The sequence below is a fragment of the Cucumis melo genome, chromosome 4, assembly GCF_025177605.1.
Source record: "Cucumis melo cultivar AY chromosome 4, USDA_Cmelo_AY_1.0, whole genome shotgun sequence".
NCBI lineage: Eukaryota > Viridiplantae > Streptophyta > Magnoliopsida > Cucurbitales > Cucurbitaceae > Cucumis > Cucumis melo.
The window spans coordinates 4101150-4119692 of NC_066860.1; the positions used below are offsets into that span (position 1 = coordinate 4101150).

At 28.2% G+C, this 18543-nt stretch overlaps 1 protein-coding gene across 1 annotated transcript; it reads right to left on the bottom strand.

The window, feature by feature from the left end:
* Positions 1-7714: 7714 nt before the first annotated feature.
* Positions 7715-9536, bottom strand: LOC103503899 (aldehyde oxidase GLOX1-like). The gene has a single exon (XM_008468287.3). It carries the CDS (start codon positions 9500-9502, stop codon positions 7871-7873), a length of 1632 nt encoding a protein of 543 aa, XP_008466509.2. The 5' UTR covers positions 9503-9536; the 3' UTR covers positions 7715-7870.
* Between the last annotated feature and the right edge of the window lie 9007 nt (positions 9537-18543).

Sequence of the window (18543 nt, forward strand, 5' to 3'; positions counted from 1 at the left end):
TTGACCGTTCCTTCTCCTTCTGCGTTTTTATCTTTCCACTTAAGAATATGAATATGAATATGAATATACTTCTTTTTTTTCTTTTTCTTTTTTCAAATTCTTAAATCTTATTAATTTATTAAATTAAAATGAAAATGCAAAAATGCAAAAACCCCGTGAGGAACAGTTAAAGTAAAAGGAAGTTTGAATGGTTCGGAAATTGGAATGGTCGGAAGGAACGACGTGGTCTCGTCCTCGTGATCCTATTAACTGTTTCTCGTGATGCCCAATTTTGTCCATCATAAACCCTTCATTTGTTGGCCCGACCCCCTTCTAAAAGGCCTTAATGGGCCTGACCCAGTTATCTGTCCCAAATATCTACCCAAAAACCAAAACCCCTGGAAATAGCAAATTTATGGAAAGAAAAAAATAGCAAACCGTAAATCATTTTAATTTCCGGTAAAACTAACAGAATATTTTTTCTATTTTTTTCTTTTTGTCCAAAATTACTCTTCCACGAATAACAATTGTCCATATACAAATATATTTATTGAGATAAAAAAATCAAACAAACTATCACGAATACAGTATATTTGAAAATATATTCACTTATTATAATTATTAACTAAATCAAAAAATTAATATATTGTTCTAACAATTCCTAAAATATGTCATTAGTTTTAACATGCAATAAAAATAAAAATATTAACAAAAAATAACTTCAAAGATTCAATTTTTTATTATTCGAATTATAGATTCAAAATCAAATCTCTCCCTAAAATCATGCCAAAATGCAATATCCATTATTTCATCATTTTTTATTTTTTTAAATTATTTACCAAAAAAACAAACATAAATTAATTAATTTTAGATTCAAAATTGACATTTTCTATTTTTTAAATTCAAACTTGAATCCCTTCCTAAAATCATATAATACAATATCCATTAATTTCACCACAGAAAACGCATAGCAGAGTAAAAAGAAAAATAAATAACCATTATTGAATCTATGGAATATACAACAACCATAAGTCACGGAAGATATGGTTTCTATCATAATTTTATTCCATACAGTTGTATGGAGTAAAATATAAATATAATGTTTGAATTTGTAAAATACAAATTATACATCTTAATTTAATTAAAATTATTGCTTTGAATCCCTAAAATTATGTCAACAATACTATTTGTTATATATCACACCATAAAATTACAAATTTGTTTTAATTTAGTTTGAATCTCTAAAATTATGCCAAATATAATATTTGAGTGCCTATATTTAGTTTGTATCTTATATGAAACAATTATTTAATATACATTTCTCATATATCACGGAGGACAATTGTCCATATACAAATACAGTATTTGTTGAGATAAAAAATCAAACAAAATATCACATATCACCAATTATATTTTTAAACAATAATTATTAACTAAATCAAAAAAATATTATATTGTTCCAACAATCTCTAAAGATATGCCATTAGTTTCAACATCCATTAATTATTATGATACAAAATACAATATATTAATTTTAGATTATTAAATTAAATTTCTAAAATTATGCCAAAGATAATGGACAATCCATTAATTTCACCTTTTTTATTTTTCAAATTATTTACGAAAAAATATATCAAAATTAATTAATTTTAGATTCAAAATTGAATTCCTAAAATCATGGAAAGATAATGGATAATCTGTTAATTTCACCATTTTTTATTTTCTAAATTATTTACGAAAAAAACACGCATAATACATCACGTTTAGATTCTTAATTTGAATTCCTAATGTCAAAATTTTGAGGTAAAAATTTTCAACATTATTATCATAAGTTATTAAGATTTTATTTTGTTGGGTGTTAAAAGTTATTTAAGTTTGGAAAGAAAAAGAAAAAAAAGGATAAATTTTATAATAATATAATATAATATAATATGAATTATATTATTATTATTATTATTATTATTATTATTATTATTATTATTATTTCTTTTTTTTAAACACTAAATTCATCATCCATCTTCTTCATCTCAGCTACAGCCTCCACTCTCATCTTCTTCTTTTTCAAAATCACACAGTCGCCGCCGTCCTTGCCTCTCTTCTCTCCATCGAGATATCCAGCAACAATCTCCCCTCATCCGTTGAAGCGAGCGGATTGTGTCTTCTCCAACTGTTGTTTGTCCGCGAAGCTCCGACCGTCGTCGTTGCATCTCCACGAACCCAGCCGCCGCCATCACGATCTCCCATTTGCGTTGAGCTTGTTGCACCATCCATCCTTCTCCGTAGCACGCTGCCGCACCCAGGGCGTGCTCTCCTCGCCATTGAAGAAGCCTCTGTCCTCAAACAGTCATGTCCCAACCCGCGCATACCGTCCGAGCCGATCTCCTAGTTATCTAAGTCGTTTGCTTCCTACTGAGCCGTTCGAGCTGCTTTCTTTGTTACCCAAGCCATGTAGGCTATTCTCTTCTAAAGTGAAGAAAGTGATGCTAGGGATTTCAATTGCTTCCAAACTCCAAATAATGAATGGGATGTGAAATGGTGAGTGCATAATTTGTATTAATTATAAGGTATTTATGAATTCGGTTAGAAATATATTTAGAAATCACATTTGTCAATTATTAGGGACATTTAAGTCATTGTTCTCCCATTTATTATTTAAAAATTTTCTGCTATTTCGTGAATTTAAAAATAAAATTATCGGAACAAACCTCTAATTTTGTTAAGCCCATACTAAAATGCGCTAATGGGCCTCGGCCCAGTTCGGGGTTCGACATGCCCACACGTTCTGTTTGTGTTTGGTATTTCAAATATTGCCAACTCATTCCGCAGTTTCTTCTTCCCGACAAATATTCTTTCCTTTCAATACAATTAATTTAATAAACACGTCTGTTTAATCCAGTTGGACATGAAAAATCCACTCACCAAATTAATGAGTAATGATGAATTTAATTAATTGATTACATTACATTTGTTATGCTTCTTTTTCATATCCAACTCTTGTTTGGTTCGGTGGTTCATTGGTGAACTCCAGATTGTTATGTCATTTTCCCCACTTTTATTAACTGTTACCCAAGAAAATGACACTAAACCTAGGTTGCTCCACATATGATTTTGCAATTATGTGTTAAAAGTTATTATTGGTTAGATCAAAACAACTTGTTTGAATGGTCATAGTAACTTTGATTTTATGATTATTCACATGTCATTTCGTTCTAGATGTGGGATGTTGGATTCTCTATCATGTCATTGTTATATTAAAAAAAAAAAACTTCTTTTTAATTAGATTAACACATGATTTTTTCCATCTCTTTCATATTTTATTATATTCGAAATCCACAAACATTGATCAAGTTTCTTAAAGAAAGGGAGAGGAAGATGAACGAAGAAGAAAGAAGTGAGTGGAACAAATACAAGATTAAAGAGAGAATCCTAGTTTTTATTTATTAATTTTAAAATGTTCAATTTATAATCAAATAAATAAAGGTTAATTTAAAAAAGGGATTAATTGCAACTATTAATCAAGTATATATAAATGGTCATAATTGATCAAATTGAAAATTTAAGGTTTAATTGAGCAACTAACTCTATAGTTCTGGGTGGTTGATGCAATTTTTCTAAATTAAATAATATTACAAAATAATAATTGTATAAAAAAGAATATTTAATGAACAACTACCACTAATTTTATAATTTATAAATATAGTATAAAAATATTTTAGAATCTACATTTAAAATGTGCTACCAAACGTATGTATGAGTATGAGGCTACTAAAAACAACTTTATGTTTATTGAATTTGATTGGTTTCAATTTTTTGCTTTTGGAGTTCCCAACCAAAGCATTGACTATAAATTCCCAACCAAAGCATTGGTACCATTTTAATTAGATGTATTGGAATGTATGAACTCACAGAAAAAAGCCACAATATCTTCTTAACCCTTTTAAATATATTTTAATGAATTAGCATTATAGTTTGGATGGTTTGTTTAAATTTCTAATCATGACAACTTTTTCATATACTGATCACTGGCCACAAAAACACAACAAATAATAATAGTTTGTTTTCACTCAACCTTTTACTTTCTAAAATTAACTAATAATTTCAAATTTACTATTACAAAAATGGACAGGATCTTTGAGAGATTTTTATGCAACACTATATTTTGAAAAATGTTCAGATTATTGTTTTGGGATTTTCTCTAGGAAGGGAATTTTTTTAGGTAAGTGGGATGCGTTACGAGGTTTAAGAAGTTGTGAGCTTGTTAGACTCAAAATGTAAGTTGTCGATAAAATATAAAATTAATTGTTTTTAGCAGTGAGACATGTCAATTTTAAAAACAAATAAGAAGTGGAGTTTACAACTTTTACTTTCCATACTTATTCGGTCACAAAGTTTATTTGAAATTCACAAATATTAATATATATTATAAGGAAAATATATACGAGAACTCCTACTCAAACAATGAATCATTTCTAGCAAATCAAAGAGTGGGTAACTATGGATAAGTTCATAAAAGTAAAAATCAGAAAATTTGCCTAATCTCAAAGAGTGGACCCAAGAGTAAACGAAACTGAAAAGGCAATTAGGCCAAAATGCGATTAACGCTACAAGAAAATTGGGGCTTGTATTGCCCTTCAGCCTCATAACTAAGGTCAAGCTAAAGCCAAGTTTAATAATCCCACACGAGTGGTTGATCCAGATCAACCCTTCCATTTTCAAACATTCTTGGTAGTCCCAAATTCAATCATGTGTCTGATCTTATATACATATGACGAGGAAAAATAAATTTTAAATTTGAAAGTGATAAGGAAGACTCTTAAACTCCATTTATAAATAGAGCATGGAGCACGACAAATTAAGGGTTACTTTTTATCCTTCATCCCCATCTCTAGGTTGTTCTCTCTTTTGTCAAATAATGATTTAAGCATAAGATGTTTCGTGGCAGACATGGTTTTCTTGTACTGCATGTCGTATTTCTTCTCCAAAACAATAAATTTACCATTAAAGAAACGTAAAGGCCTATAAGGTGAGATCAACATCTATAATATGAGATCAAAAGTAAATATGAAAATAGATGGATGACGATGAAAAGTTGAAAATGAAAACAAACTCTCATCTCTTAGTTGGGGGTGATTCGTGAAGGGAATTGATTTATATTGAATTTAGAGCATACATGATTAGTTAATGGGACAAAGTTGAAATTTGAAGACGAAAACGACAGTGCAGTCGGTTCACCTTCTTTTGTCGTTGATTTCATTATTATTCATATGATCCCACATGTAAACTTCATTCTCTTCATATGATTCTTTTGGCTAAAGCAAAACAGACTCACCCACTTCCATTCCTTCCTTAGTCCTTTCCATCACAACCAATAATAACCCTACTCTTTTTCCCTCGACCCTTTTTCCAATCTCATCTATATTTATTTCATCCCCACATCTCATCAATAATAACATCCTATAATAGTGTAAATTACAACACCAACCCATTATATTTAGTTTTGTTTTAATTACGTATCTCTCTCTATTTCTAGTTCTTTTGGTTTAAAAGGAAAAAAAAGTGCACTTTCTTGAATTTCACATCAATCCTTCTCTAGATTTTCAAACTAAACTCCATATTATTTAGAATTTACTATCACGTTCTATTGGCCTCCATGCAAAGGACTATGTGTTTGATCACTTCTAACTCCATTTCTTGTAATTCATTCTCTATGTTATTAATTCTGAAATTATCAGAGTCTTAATGATAACAAAACCTTTGGTGCTGCCATATATTGGATTCATCGTTTGGAAAATGATCCTCGACTAAGTTGACGTCTTCATTAACCCTCCCAAAAACGTATCAATATTCCAGGCAGTAAGACTACTATAGTCAAATTAATTAGATAAGGTTAATTTTCTGAGAGGATATAGGCTCGAGAAATTTATTGATTGAGAAACTAAGGACCTGCTTTGTAGAGAATTTGAAAACTTAAATTTGAAGACAATTGATTTAAATGATTCATATATTTTTAGATATGCGTTTGGAAATTAACGGAGTTTAGAAATTGAATTCTGATTTAAATAATTGCATACTATTACCTATTAAATAATATTAGTTCACAATAAACTAATAATAATTTGAACATGGTTTTATGTTAAAAAATTTGTAAAATTATTAATTATGATATTACATAATGTATAAAATAAATTGAAATTAACCTGGAGAGAATCTCATGCATGAATAGAGAATTTAATTAACTATAGAGATTATATATGAACAAAATTCTAAAGTTTAAAACCATATAAACTAATTTTTACTTTATTCAAAACATAGAGCTGAAATTTAGAATTTAATATAATTTATAATATTATATATAATATATATTTTAAAATAAAAAAAAAGTTTGAATAGAGTTATTAAAGGTGACGTTATATTTTAAAATATTTTTATCTTTATTTATTATAATTATGCATTTTAAAATTTGAAATTTAAATTTTGAACACAGTGAAAATATAAAAATATTTTTAAAAATTTATATCATTATTATCCTGAAATTCGAGAACAATTTAGAATTGAGATTGTCTACCAAATAGATATTCTCAAGATTTAGTACTGAATCCAAAAAACTATGAAAAAACTTAAAATATGGATTGCGAACCAAAACAAAGCTAAAATTTTGTTGAGATTCACTGATGTTGAATATGAATCATCTTCATCATAAATTATGAATCCTAATTAAGTATGACTATTGGATCGAACAAAGATCGCTTGACTTCTTGGATCGACATTAAATGTCCTTATTCTCAAAATACTTGATTCTTGTTCTTTGAAAGAAGTTTGGAAATTAGTCCTAGATGATTCGTTGTAAATTGGTGGAAGAAAAAAATTTCATGAATCTATGCATATCTTAATTAGGTTGGGTTAGGATTACGACGATCTCATTGTATCAATGATCACTAATAAAGACAAATCTTTTTTCCTACAAGAGTTTATTCTCGATTAACACTGTTTGTTAAGAAAAATGAAAAATTTAAGATCAAAGAGTGTATCGTTAATTGTTGTGTACTTGTATATCCTCTTAAGGCAAAAAACTTAAATCATTATACTCATACTTAGTGATTTGAAAAATGAAAATCCAATCGTAAGAATAACGAGATTATGTCAAACTTTAAAGTTATATGTTGAGTTTAGAACTTCAGGGATCCAAATAAAACTTAATTAAGACAATTTCAAAGAACAAAATATTTTTCTTTCATTTGTTTAAAGTTACAACTATCGAAGATCGATAAACTTTTATTCATTTTTTATAAACACATTTAAATTTGTGTCAATTGTGAAGTAATCACCGATCGTTTGTTATTTGTTTAATTTTGTGTAACCTATTAGATAGACACGAACAAGTCTCATGATTTTTTAATAATATATTTGTTTTAAAGAATATTAAAATACAACTCATGAACTTCATATTTCAACTATGAAATTGCAATTGAATTGTTTTTATTTTCCTCATTTGATCACTATCAATTAACATTGACAAGAATCCCAAATTCAATAACATATTATTAAACATTTTGAGAAATAAAAAATGGGTGCAACCTTTCAAAGCTAAAAGAAAAAGGAACACATAAATTATAAACAATTTCATTTGAAATAAATCCACAAATATAATTTTAATTATTTACACACCAATCAGAAAAACAAGCTACGTAATTTTAATTATTTACACCCAAGGAAATTTACAAACAATTAATCCAACTTTTATTCATTTGAAGCATATCGAACCTTTCTCCAATCAAACTACTGTGTTTCTTCTTTTCCTTTTTCTTTCTAATTGTGTTTAAAAAAAATAAAACACAAAAACACAAATGAAAACTAAAGATTATATCCCAACACAAATTTCCCGAATTTTCCATCACCCAATTTGAACCCAAATTCCCACGCTCGGAATTTCCTTATGAACAAGGTATAATATATAATATCCCGACGGTGCAACATTACCTGATCCCGGAATTGTAACCTCAACTTCATATTTCTTATTTCCTCTAAGTCTGTACTTTCCGGTGCTAAGAATCAACAGCCTCTGATTCATCGAGAACGAATGAGTATTGAACGACGGCGATAAAATCGTCACCGACAATTTTGTCGAGTCAACTTTACCGGGGACTGTAAAACCCACCTTCAATGCTTGCCCATGCCGGAGCTTTGCCGAAGAAGCAGGGAATTGGATTGCAGGTCGTAGGTATGCAAATTCAGGGTCTAAATACGAAGGTGAAAATGCTTCTAACCTTAGTTCCGTCGGATAAAGTACGCCGGTGAAATTGTATCCGGCGTGTGGATTACTACCGCCGACGAGAACGCGACCGTCACGGAGTAGTATGGCCGTCGAGTGGTACATTCGAGGAATTGTGGTCGGATTTTGCAATTCGAATCTTTTACCAACTGGGTTATTCGTATGGTATATAACCGGGTTTAAAACCGGTTTCCGGCCGATTTCCCAACCGGCGGCACCAGCGGAACCTCCGTTAATGAGCAAAACGTTGCCGTTTGGAAGCAACAACATATCGACCATCACTCTGGGTTGCGGCATTGTTTCCATAACCCACTGAGGATTTCGATCAGTAATTTTAATTCTGGCACAAGTTCTCAAAGCATCTACAAAAATTCCATGATTGGCCCTATCATAAGACCCTATCGGAGCTCCACCGCAAACCAATACTTCAACTTCTATGAATTTAGCGTCCACTTTCAATGGAAGCATCACGGCGGAGCCAGTGCTCGGGTAGTTCCGATGCTGGCCGTCAGGAATAGCTGGGAATTTTCTGACCACTCCGTTTTTGGTGTAATCAAATAGAATCGCTCGATTGTTAGCGAATATAAATAAATTTCCATCAGGCTGAAGAAAAACAAATGGGTATAAATTGTTTTCGATGCCAATGTCATTAGTCTCTGCTAAGAAACGCAAATCGAACACATTTTGAGTTGCTCTGTCTTTTGGGTAAAATTCGTAATTAAATTGTCTCCGACCGCCGATAATGATCTGTCTACCGTCGGGGAGAATATGGTTAGTGGCGTACCACCGGCGGGCCGATAGTGCTAATGGAATCTCTTTCCAATCACACGTGGAACATGGTTTGAAGGTTCTGACTCGGCGTTCCCCGGAATTGAAACCGCCAGTTTGGACGAGAGTGCCGTCGGGGGATACCGAGCCGGAGGAACACCAAACGTCGGAAAGAACCATGAGTGGTCGGAATGTGTTGGTGATGACATTGTACTCAATAGAATGTGCCGTACAGTCAACTTTTATTTTGGCTGTAGGGTCTCTAAGGCATTTTCCTCCGGGCAGAGACAAATTGGAAGGACCAAAATCAGTACGGTCGTACATCACAACACGGTCATTTTGAAGCAATTGCATGTGCATGGCCGATATGCCGACGTTTCTCTGGAGCAACCGCCAACTCCCACCGGCCGCCGCGGTGGGAGGGAGGCCGGAGAAGAGAAGTAGATTGGCAAAAATGAGTGATAAAATAATGGAATGAGTATACATATTTGGAGGTTTGGAGTTTGGTTTTGAATAATGCATGGTTTAAAGGCGAATATTGGTTTGTTTATATATACAAATGTTCTGAGGATGAGACATGGGGTTGCACCAATAAGAAAACGCGTGGGGGATAGTAGGATACACACAAAACCATTTGAGAATGAAGACAAATTTAAAACAACTCTATCTTTGCTTTTTTAAAATTACTTTTATGCCAATAATTAATATATTCAAAGTTGAGGTTTCTAAATTTTTAATTAATTTTGAATGTCAATTTCCGATTTATAATTTACTCTTATAATTATTGTTACCGTCAAAAGGGGTGCTTTATCTTATGTTATTTAATTAAAGATTATTTGAATGTATGGCATGAAAACTAAACTTGGGTTTTATTATTTATTATTTTCTTTTTTGTTTCTAAAGGTTTTGAGTGCTTATTTGAATTGAACTAATAATAATAAGAAAAAAAAAGGATGTGTATTTGTTTGAACCTCAAATTTTAAAAGTAGCATGAAATAGACTTGTATTTGTTAATATTGATATTTAAATATTTTTGCAACATGACATTTGATATAACAAAGTAAAAATGGGTAACTTCACATACACACACACACACACATATATATATATCCAAATGTATTGAGTTAATATATGAGAGGGAAATATCAAATTTTTAATTTAAGATTAATTAATAGTATCAACACTATGTAGTTGAGTTATTTTTATTTTAATGGGATAAAATAACCATTAAATAAAGAAAGGAAAACTTAACAAATGATCTTTTTGATAATTTCTCTCTCGGTTTCTCCATTCTTCTACTCACCTTCATGATCATTATCTTAATTTATCACTTAACCATTCAAAAATAATTTATAGCGTTCATAATATAGATCCAATGTCGAAATTATTAGGTCAAAAAAATATATTTATATTATATTTAATAATTAATTAAAATTAATAGTAATGATTAATCGATAATAATTTATTAATTAATCAAATTTCATTCCTTTTACATGTATTTAGAAAATATTAAAAAACCCATTTTATCGTCATTTTCAATATTCTGGGTATATAATAGTATCCTACGTTTTAAACTTAATGTATGAAAAATAAAGATATTTAATATCAATTTGAATTTTCATGGCAATATTAGTGAAATAAACGAACAAATGTCTCTAAAGTTTTAAAAGCTTCATATATACTCTTAAACTTTAGAAAAAAATTAAAAAAATATTCTTACCGTTAGTTTTGAATGAAAATCGTTAAAACTTTGTGTATAAAATATTCATGAACTTTCAAAAGTTTTAAAACTACCTCATATAAATAAAAGTTTAAAGATATCTTTACCATTAGTATTGGAACATATATATTGTTAATCTTTATCGAAAAAATTACTTAAAAAATTGAAAGAAAGTCAAGAAATATGCTCCTACCACTAATATGCAGATCAATTTATGTGAAATTTCCTTAAATTTGAAAAAAAAAAAACAATTTTAAAGTAAATTATACAGATCTTTTCTTTTTTCGTAGACAATCTCATATTTTTTTTTTTAATTTTTCAATAATTAGCTTACACCATTTTTTTCGACCACTAAAATAAAAACTAATAAAGAAAATTTTATGTTAAACCATCAAACCCCACTAAATTTTACAAAATTCTAAAACAAAAATCGCATCTCAAAACATTCCAAAACAATAAATAGTCTTATAAAAAAGAATTTGGTTATTAACATACGCTCATATAATTTTGTTAAAATATATGTCTTAAAGTTATTTGGTGTATTTTTATTATTGTCGTCTTATTATAGTTTATATATTTTGATTAAAATGTACAATTTTATTTATTTATTTTAAACAAACAAATGTCCAATAGTTAACAAAAAGAGGAGTAAGAGGATATAAAGAACGAAGAGGAGAAAAATATGAAAAATAGAGAGGTAAGACGTGTTAACGGTTTTTGTTCATATAATACTAAAGATATTTTAATTATTATTTTAAAAGTACTTTGGAAACTTTTAGAAATTTAGGGTATTTTAATTTTGACACAAAATACTAACGATTTATCATATTAATGGTATTTTTATCTCATTTTAAATGTTGTATTTTATAAACTTTAAAAACTTTAAGAATAGGTTTTAGGGACACTTTTTTTTTAATAATTATAATAGGAGAGTGTTATACATTTTTAAACTTGAAAAAACTAAATGGACAAATTTGAAATTGTTACACACATGTCACATTGACATAAACTGAAAACATGAGTCTCTCCTCAAGACGAATAGATACAATAAGAGCAGTAATTGTCCATCTAGCACTAATTGTTTAGAGGACATACGAATAAGAGTTTAGTTCACCTTAAACTTGTATAAAATTGTTTACTAATATCGTAGTAATATGGGTAACAAACTCCAGGTGGTGATCTTCTAGTAGGTTTGTTTCTAGAAACCCATCTATCATTAAATTTGATGTTAATGTTACCATAACTTAAATAAATCATAGCAGTTTTGGTTCGTCAATAACATTTTGTATGATGATGTGTAACACTGTAAATATATTGGTCCACCATATCTTTAAGGTATTAGTTACATAGTTCTATATGGAAATTAATTTATTGGTCATTTTCTGGTTATTTATATTTATATCTGGACTGTACTGCATGAAATTTATTTCACGATTTCCTTTTCTAATATATTTATTCTAATGTTCTAATTACTTTTTTTTAGTTGAAATTAAAATTCATGTTTTCCCTAGAATTTCAGTTGGAATCTCTATATGTATTTAATTTTTTAATCGCCACTTTAGTTAAATTGGAACTTTATCATGTCATTTACTTTTAAAATAATAAAAATCTCATCAAATTTAATTAACACTTTAACCTTTATGAATATGTGATTTTTTAAAAAAATAACAAATTGGTAAAATATTTACGATGTATAGAATAATTCTGAAAATAAAAAAAGTCCACAAACCCATAATGAAAAATACTAAAAGTACCTCAGTCACGCGTGCGAGAGTAATATTCTTTTAAACGATCGTGTGCTACAGTCTAAATAAATGATCTCCGATCGTGTAGTTTTTTTAATGATGGAAAAAAAATTCAAATTTAAATGATCATGTTGACTATGGTAAACAATCGTGTTGATAATGATAGACGGTCGTGTTGATCATTTAAACTGATATTTAAACAATCTTGATATTTTCAAATATAAGGAAGATGAAGAAAAATATCGAAACAATCGTGAAATGACTTTAAAGAATTTTATCGAACATAATGAATAAGAAATGAGGATTTAAACAGAAGAATAAATCATTTAAAAATATAAGAAAGAAAATCTAGAAGAGGAGATGAAAAAATATGGAAGAGAAGAAATCACAAAGAAAGAAAAAGAAGAAAGAGAAGTGATGAATTGTCCGCAATATTCAATGACAAATCTAGAAATTATAAAAAATTTAACAGCTTTATGAGCATTTGTCTTTTGTTACTTGGACTATAAATATTTTTAGATTTTGTTATATTTATGCAAACAACTAAATAAATAATAAACAAACGTTACTCTTAATATGTTTATCATTCAAATATACGTAAAAAATTAAAATTCATTAAATTTTAATAGATCTCTTCATGGAAATGACTAAATCGTCACAAATTTTAAAGTATTAACGACTAGATTATTTTATTTTATTTAGTTAAAGTTTAGAGAACTTGAACGATACAAAGTATATATAGACGTACATGAACATGATTTAATAATTTAGAAGTATCAAAGGTTAAATTATCACAAATTGGAGTTTGACGTAGAAGTAAGGAAGTAGGAAGTTATGAACTCTATTCCTTGTTTGATGGGAAAAAACATAAATTACACATTTTATAAACTTTAGGGTATAGGTGTCAGTTGAGCTGAGCTCATGTTAGCTATCTAATTAATGTTTTAATCCTTTGTTAAGCATGTATTTAAGTTATATTACAAGTTTAATTTAATGTTAAATAATGGCTAATATGTTTTTTTATTAAAATTTAAAAAGAATATAATAATTGTTTTAAAACTTAGCTTATGTGTTTAATAGATTTGTAAATGTTGAAAGATTTTGAGCCAATGCAAGTGGTAAAATTATAATTTACTTTTCACAACTTTAAAATTTTAGCTTATAAAAACTAATTTCATCGGTTTCTTTCTTCTTTATTTTTATAAAATAAAATCCATTCTTTCACCAATATTTTTCAAAACCTAAAAAAGAAAAAAAAGGTAGTTTTTATTCCTAAAATTTGAGTATTTCTTGACCAAAAAAGTTTAGAAAACAGAAAATTAAAAGATAAAGTCATTTACTAAAATGGAGGGTTAAATAGTTAATATTTTGTCCAACCTTGAAATTACATAGTTATCTAAAATTAAAATTTAGTTGCTATAATTCGAAAAGTTAGAAATTGATTTCATAATTTAATAAAACTTCACATATAGTCTCCATACGGTTAGAAAAAATCCTCATAAATAATATTTGTTGCATAAATTATTAATATAAAAGTTATAATAATAATAATAATTATTATTATTTTTGTATCAAACTATAAGACAACATAATTATAATAATGAAGGTAACGTAACAGAACTAAACTTTAATTCTCTTGAAAACGAAAATATTATAGAAAAAAGAGCAGTGGTGGGGGGAATTAGATAGTGAAGGTTGTGTGTGTTTAAGTAGAAATTAAGATGTATATATTAATTTTTAGTGTGACGTGCTTCAGACTTAGTCATCACAAATTAAATTGAAATATTATTTAATATGATCTTATTATTCTATCTGATACGGCAAAGCTTTTAGTTTTGGTATTTGTCAAACCCCCAATTATTGATTTAATATTAATTAATTTATTTTCAACCCTCTTCCAGCTATTTATTATTATTGTTTAGAATTTATTTTGATGTGGATATGATAATTGATAGCGGCTGTATGGTTGGTTATATTTATAAATTTGGTACATAAATGTGTTTTGAATTGTTTTAATCAACTAAATCATACTTTACATGAAATGGATTAAATGAAAGTACAAAAATCAATTCTACTATTGGCCTATTTATGCGTGGTGTTTTCCAAGAATTCTTATACATAGGAAATAAAACTAATTCAAACTATGTATAAAAATATCATTTAAAAAATATAACAAAACCACCGAATATTTATATTGTATAAATCTATTTCGAAAACGAAAAGAAACCCACGAATACACAATAAAAAATACAAAAAATGTTCCATCATCCCTAATATATTTGGTACACGATCATTGACTATTGTTTGATATACTGATCGTTTAGATTTAGATAGATCACAAATCGATTTTTTTTTTCAATTATATCTATATGATCGTTTAATTGGTTATTTGTTCGTGTAAATTTGGCTAGATTTGGATAGATAAATCTAAAACGATTTTTTTCACTAAAATTTGGTATAATGGAAAGAAATGACAGCTAAGAGCAGAAGAAATACGAAAGAGTAAACCTGAAATATTTTAAAAATAACTAACTTCATGCACTTACATAGACCGGTTTGTTATATTTATGAAAATTTTTCTTTATAAAATATATTTGATTTTTTATTTTTATTTCTTTAAAATTACTTTGTATTCTTGGTTTAAAAAATCAAACTTTTAAAAAGTAAATTTTTATTTAGCAACTATTTTATTTTTTTTAGTTTATAAAAAATTTAGACATTTTTTTTAATTTCTTATCGTGACCTATAAAGGTTGGATTGAGTTTCGGATTTTGGAGGTTTGAAAATTTTGGTTCAACCAAATTTAACTTAAATTAATGATATTATGTGTGTATATAGATTATATGAATTTGACTCTCTTTATGTAATTTCAGATGTTAAGTATCGATGATATTGTAATTTATCAATGTTTTTGGATATATGGATTTATGGATATATAAGGTGTTATAATAATTTTAATCTTAACAAAAATTAAAAATGAGAAAAAAAAAACTGTACAATATGATATCCAACTCAACCCATATTTTTAGGGTTGGGTTGAGAATCCTTACCGAGTTAGTCAACCCAACAAACCCGAAAAGTTGGGTTGGTCCCAAAATACACTTAAACCCAACCTTAATAATTTACATTTTTTTTTTAAGTAGCAAAATTTCAGAAGACAGAAAACAAATTTTTTAGAGTTATTTTTTTTACCTTTCAAATTTAACCTGATAAAAGTAGATAACAAAAAATGAAGTTTGAAGATAAAAATAGTATTTATAGGATTAATTTCAAAAATCGAAAACAAAATCAAATAGTTATCAAGTGGGCATAATTTCTCATTTAAATGTCTTTTTAGTTCTTACGATGAGGATGAGGGTATTGAGGTACATATCTATTAAGTTGTTCATGGGTTTTGATTTTATTTTTATTTGTCCTCTAAATTCTAAATAATTACTCCACTTTTACAATTGAATTTTTTGATTAATTAGTTTTATTCAATATGGCTTGGCTACTAAACTTTAGTATTCTACATTTTCGCACTCAGACTTTTACAAATACTCACTTTTGTATTTTACGTGTTTAACTTTCAATTAACTAATTTAAAATAACTGTAATGTGAACGATTTTAAATTCATTTTAATATGATCAATAATCAATGAAAACTAATTTAATCATAGTCCGTTTATTTATTTTTAAATTAATTATAAACATCACAGCAATGATTGAAATCGAGTATTTAATAAAAAAATGAAAGTTTAAAATTTTAAAACCAAAGACCAACAAGGAAACCAAACTTAAAATTTAATGATAAAAGTTTATGAAACCTAATAATCAAAATAAAATTTAAACTAAAAACATAAGTGAAGTGTAACAATATTTCAAGCTTTGGACCAAATAAAAATCAATTTATTGGAGGAAAAAAAAATTATTTTACTTAAGGATTAAATTAATTTTATTTCCTACGATAAAGAAGTTTCTCTGTTCTCTCAAGATATATTAGGGTTGCTCACGAGTCACTCTCATCTCATCTTTTTATAATTTATTTAAACCAACTACACACTATCACATGATAATTCTTTTTTCTTTTTACTAAATATTTTGGATCTTTTAAGAAATATAATAAAATGACAAGATATTTAGACCGTATAAAACAATTTCGAAAACGAAAAAAAGCCCACGTACCTGTAGGAAAATATAAAAAATGTCTCGTCAATCACGCACATTGGTATACGATCATGCACATTGGTACACGTTTATATTTAACTATTGTTTGATATACGATCGTTTAGATTTGGTTAAACGATTTTTTAAAGATTTTTTGGTAAACGAGATCATTATCTTTTGTACATGGCAAATCTAAACGGTGACTTTTTTCCGGTCTTTTATATCTAATACACGATCTTGAACACCCACATAAAAGTATGAAGTTTTATTCTAGTCTTTTATATATAGTGCATGATTAGTTTGAAGTTTTTTTTCCGGTCTTTCATATATAGTACACAAAGTTGAACAACAAAATAAAATTTTGGAAAAATAGGTGATACACGATCTTGAATCAAATAACATTCTGGATAAAAAAAAGGAAAGGAAGAAAGATGATGAAAAAAATCAAATAATAGACGAAGAGGAGAAGAAAGACAATAAAAGGAAAGAGAAATATTTAAAAAATGACTAATTTCATAAATTTTGTTACACGAATTGTAAATAATTCAAGGATTGGTTATATTTATAAAAATTTTTCCAAATATTTTCTAGCTTGCGATTGACATAAACTACTCATGAATTGGATTCAAAAGTTCACTCAAATATTATCCATATTTCAACAAGAGATAACTCAACATACAAATATTACAATAAAATATAGACAGTCAACAACAGGATGAACGTTTCTTAATTATATAATCATTACCATCGCATCATGCCTCATTCAAATATATTTCAAAATAATTTCGTATCTAAGTTTTATTTTAAATAAAAAATGATGTTTTTTTCCCTTGTTTAATTTAGAAATTTCCCGCATGCTTAATTAGGGGTATACATAACTCGAATTGGAGAAAAACTATTGACTAACCTAAAGTATTTGGATTAGAAAAAAATGAACCATATCGATCCAATAGACAAGAGTTAACCTAATCCAACTCAAATCCAAAAAATCTAGGTTGGATCGGGGTTAGGGGCGGATAGAGGCAAAAGGCAAAAAGACAAAAAAAAAAAAAAAGAGGGAGGGGGGTGGCCGACTGAGGGTGGCGAATCGAGGAAAAAAAATAAATGAAAGAGGGAGGGGGCAGCTGTGAGTACGAACAGCTTGAAGGTCGGTGGAGAGACTATGAGGCGAAGCGGGGGGGGGGAGGGGGGGGGGTGGTGAACGACAAAGTGGCTGAAGGAGACATTGTTTTGTGAGGTTGCGTAGATACAGTTGAATTAGCAAAGGTGAGCGGAAGGTGAAGGTCGAAGCAAAGACGAGCGACTACTATACCCTTACATTTAGGATTTAGGTTTATGTATATATATTATAATCAGGTTAGGTTGAGTCAACCCAATCCGATTACCCAACTCAATTTTTTTTTGTTTTAATTTTCTAATCCAATTCAACTCAACACAAAATTTAACCTAACTCGATTGTTACGGTTTAGATTGAATAATCTAGATTGGTTTGGTTATCGAATTTTTTAAACATCACTACACTTTTTAATTAACTTTTATAAACTAAAACATAGGATGGTTTCTTTCAAGTATGATTAGATAATTTTGAAATTAGAACAAAACAAAACACATATGATTTATTTATTTATTTATTTGTAATTATTTTTATGCTATGATTTCTAAACTATTTTTTTTTAGTAAAGTGAATTTAAAAATAAAAGAGATTGGTATTAAAGACACACAACTTAAATTTATTTTTTAAAATAAAAATAAGAATTAGAAGTGGTTTCAACCCTATTTTTTTCTCTCTTTTTTATCCCAAATCTCTATATTTAATAATCGTTTCGTGATGGAATAAAAATATAGAAACCCAAATAACAATCAATTTAGACAACCAACTAATAATTAGTATCGATGTATTATTTTAAAAATGGGAA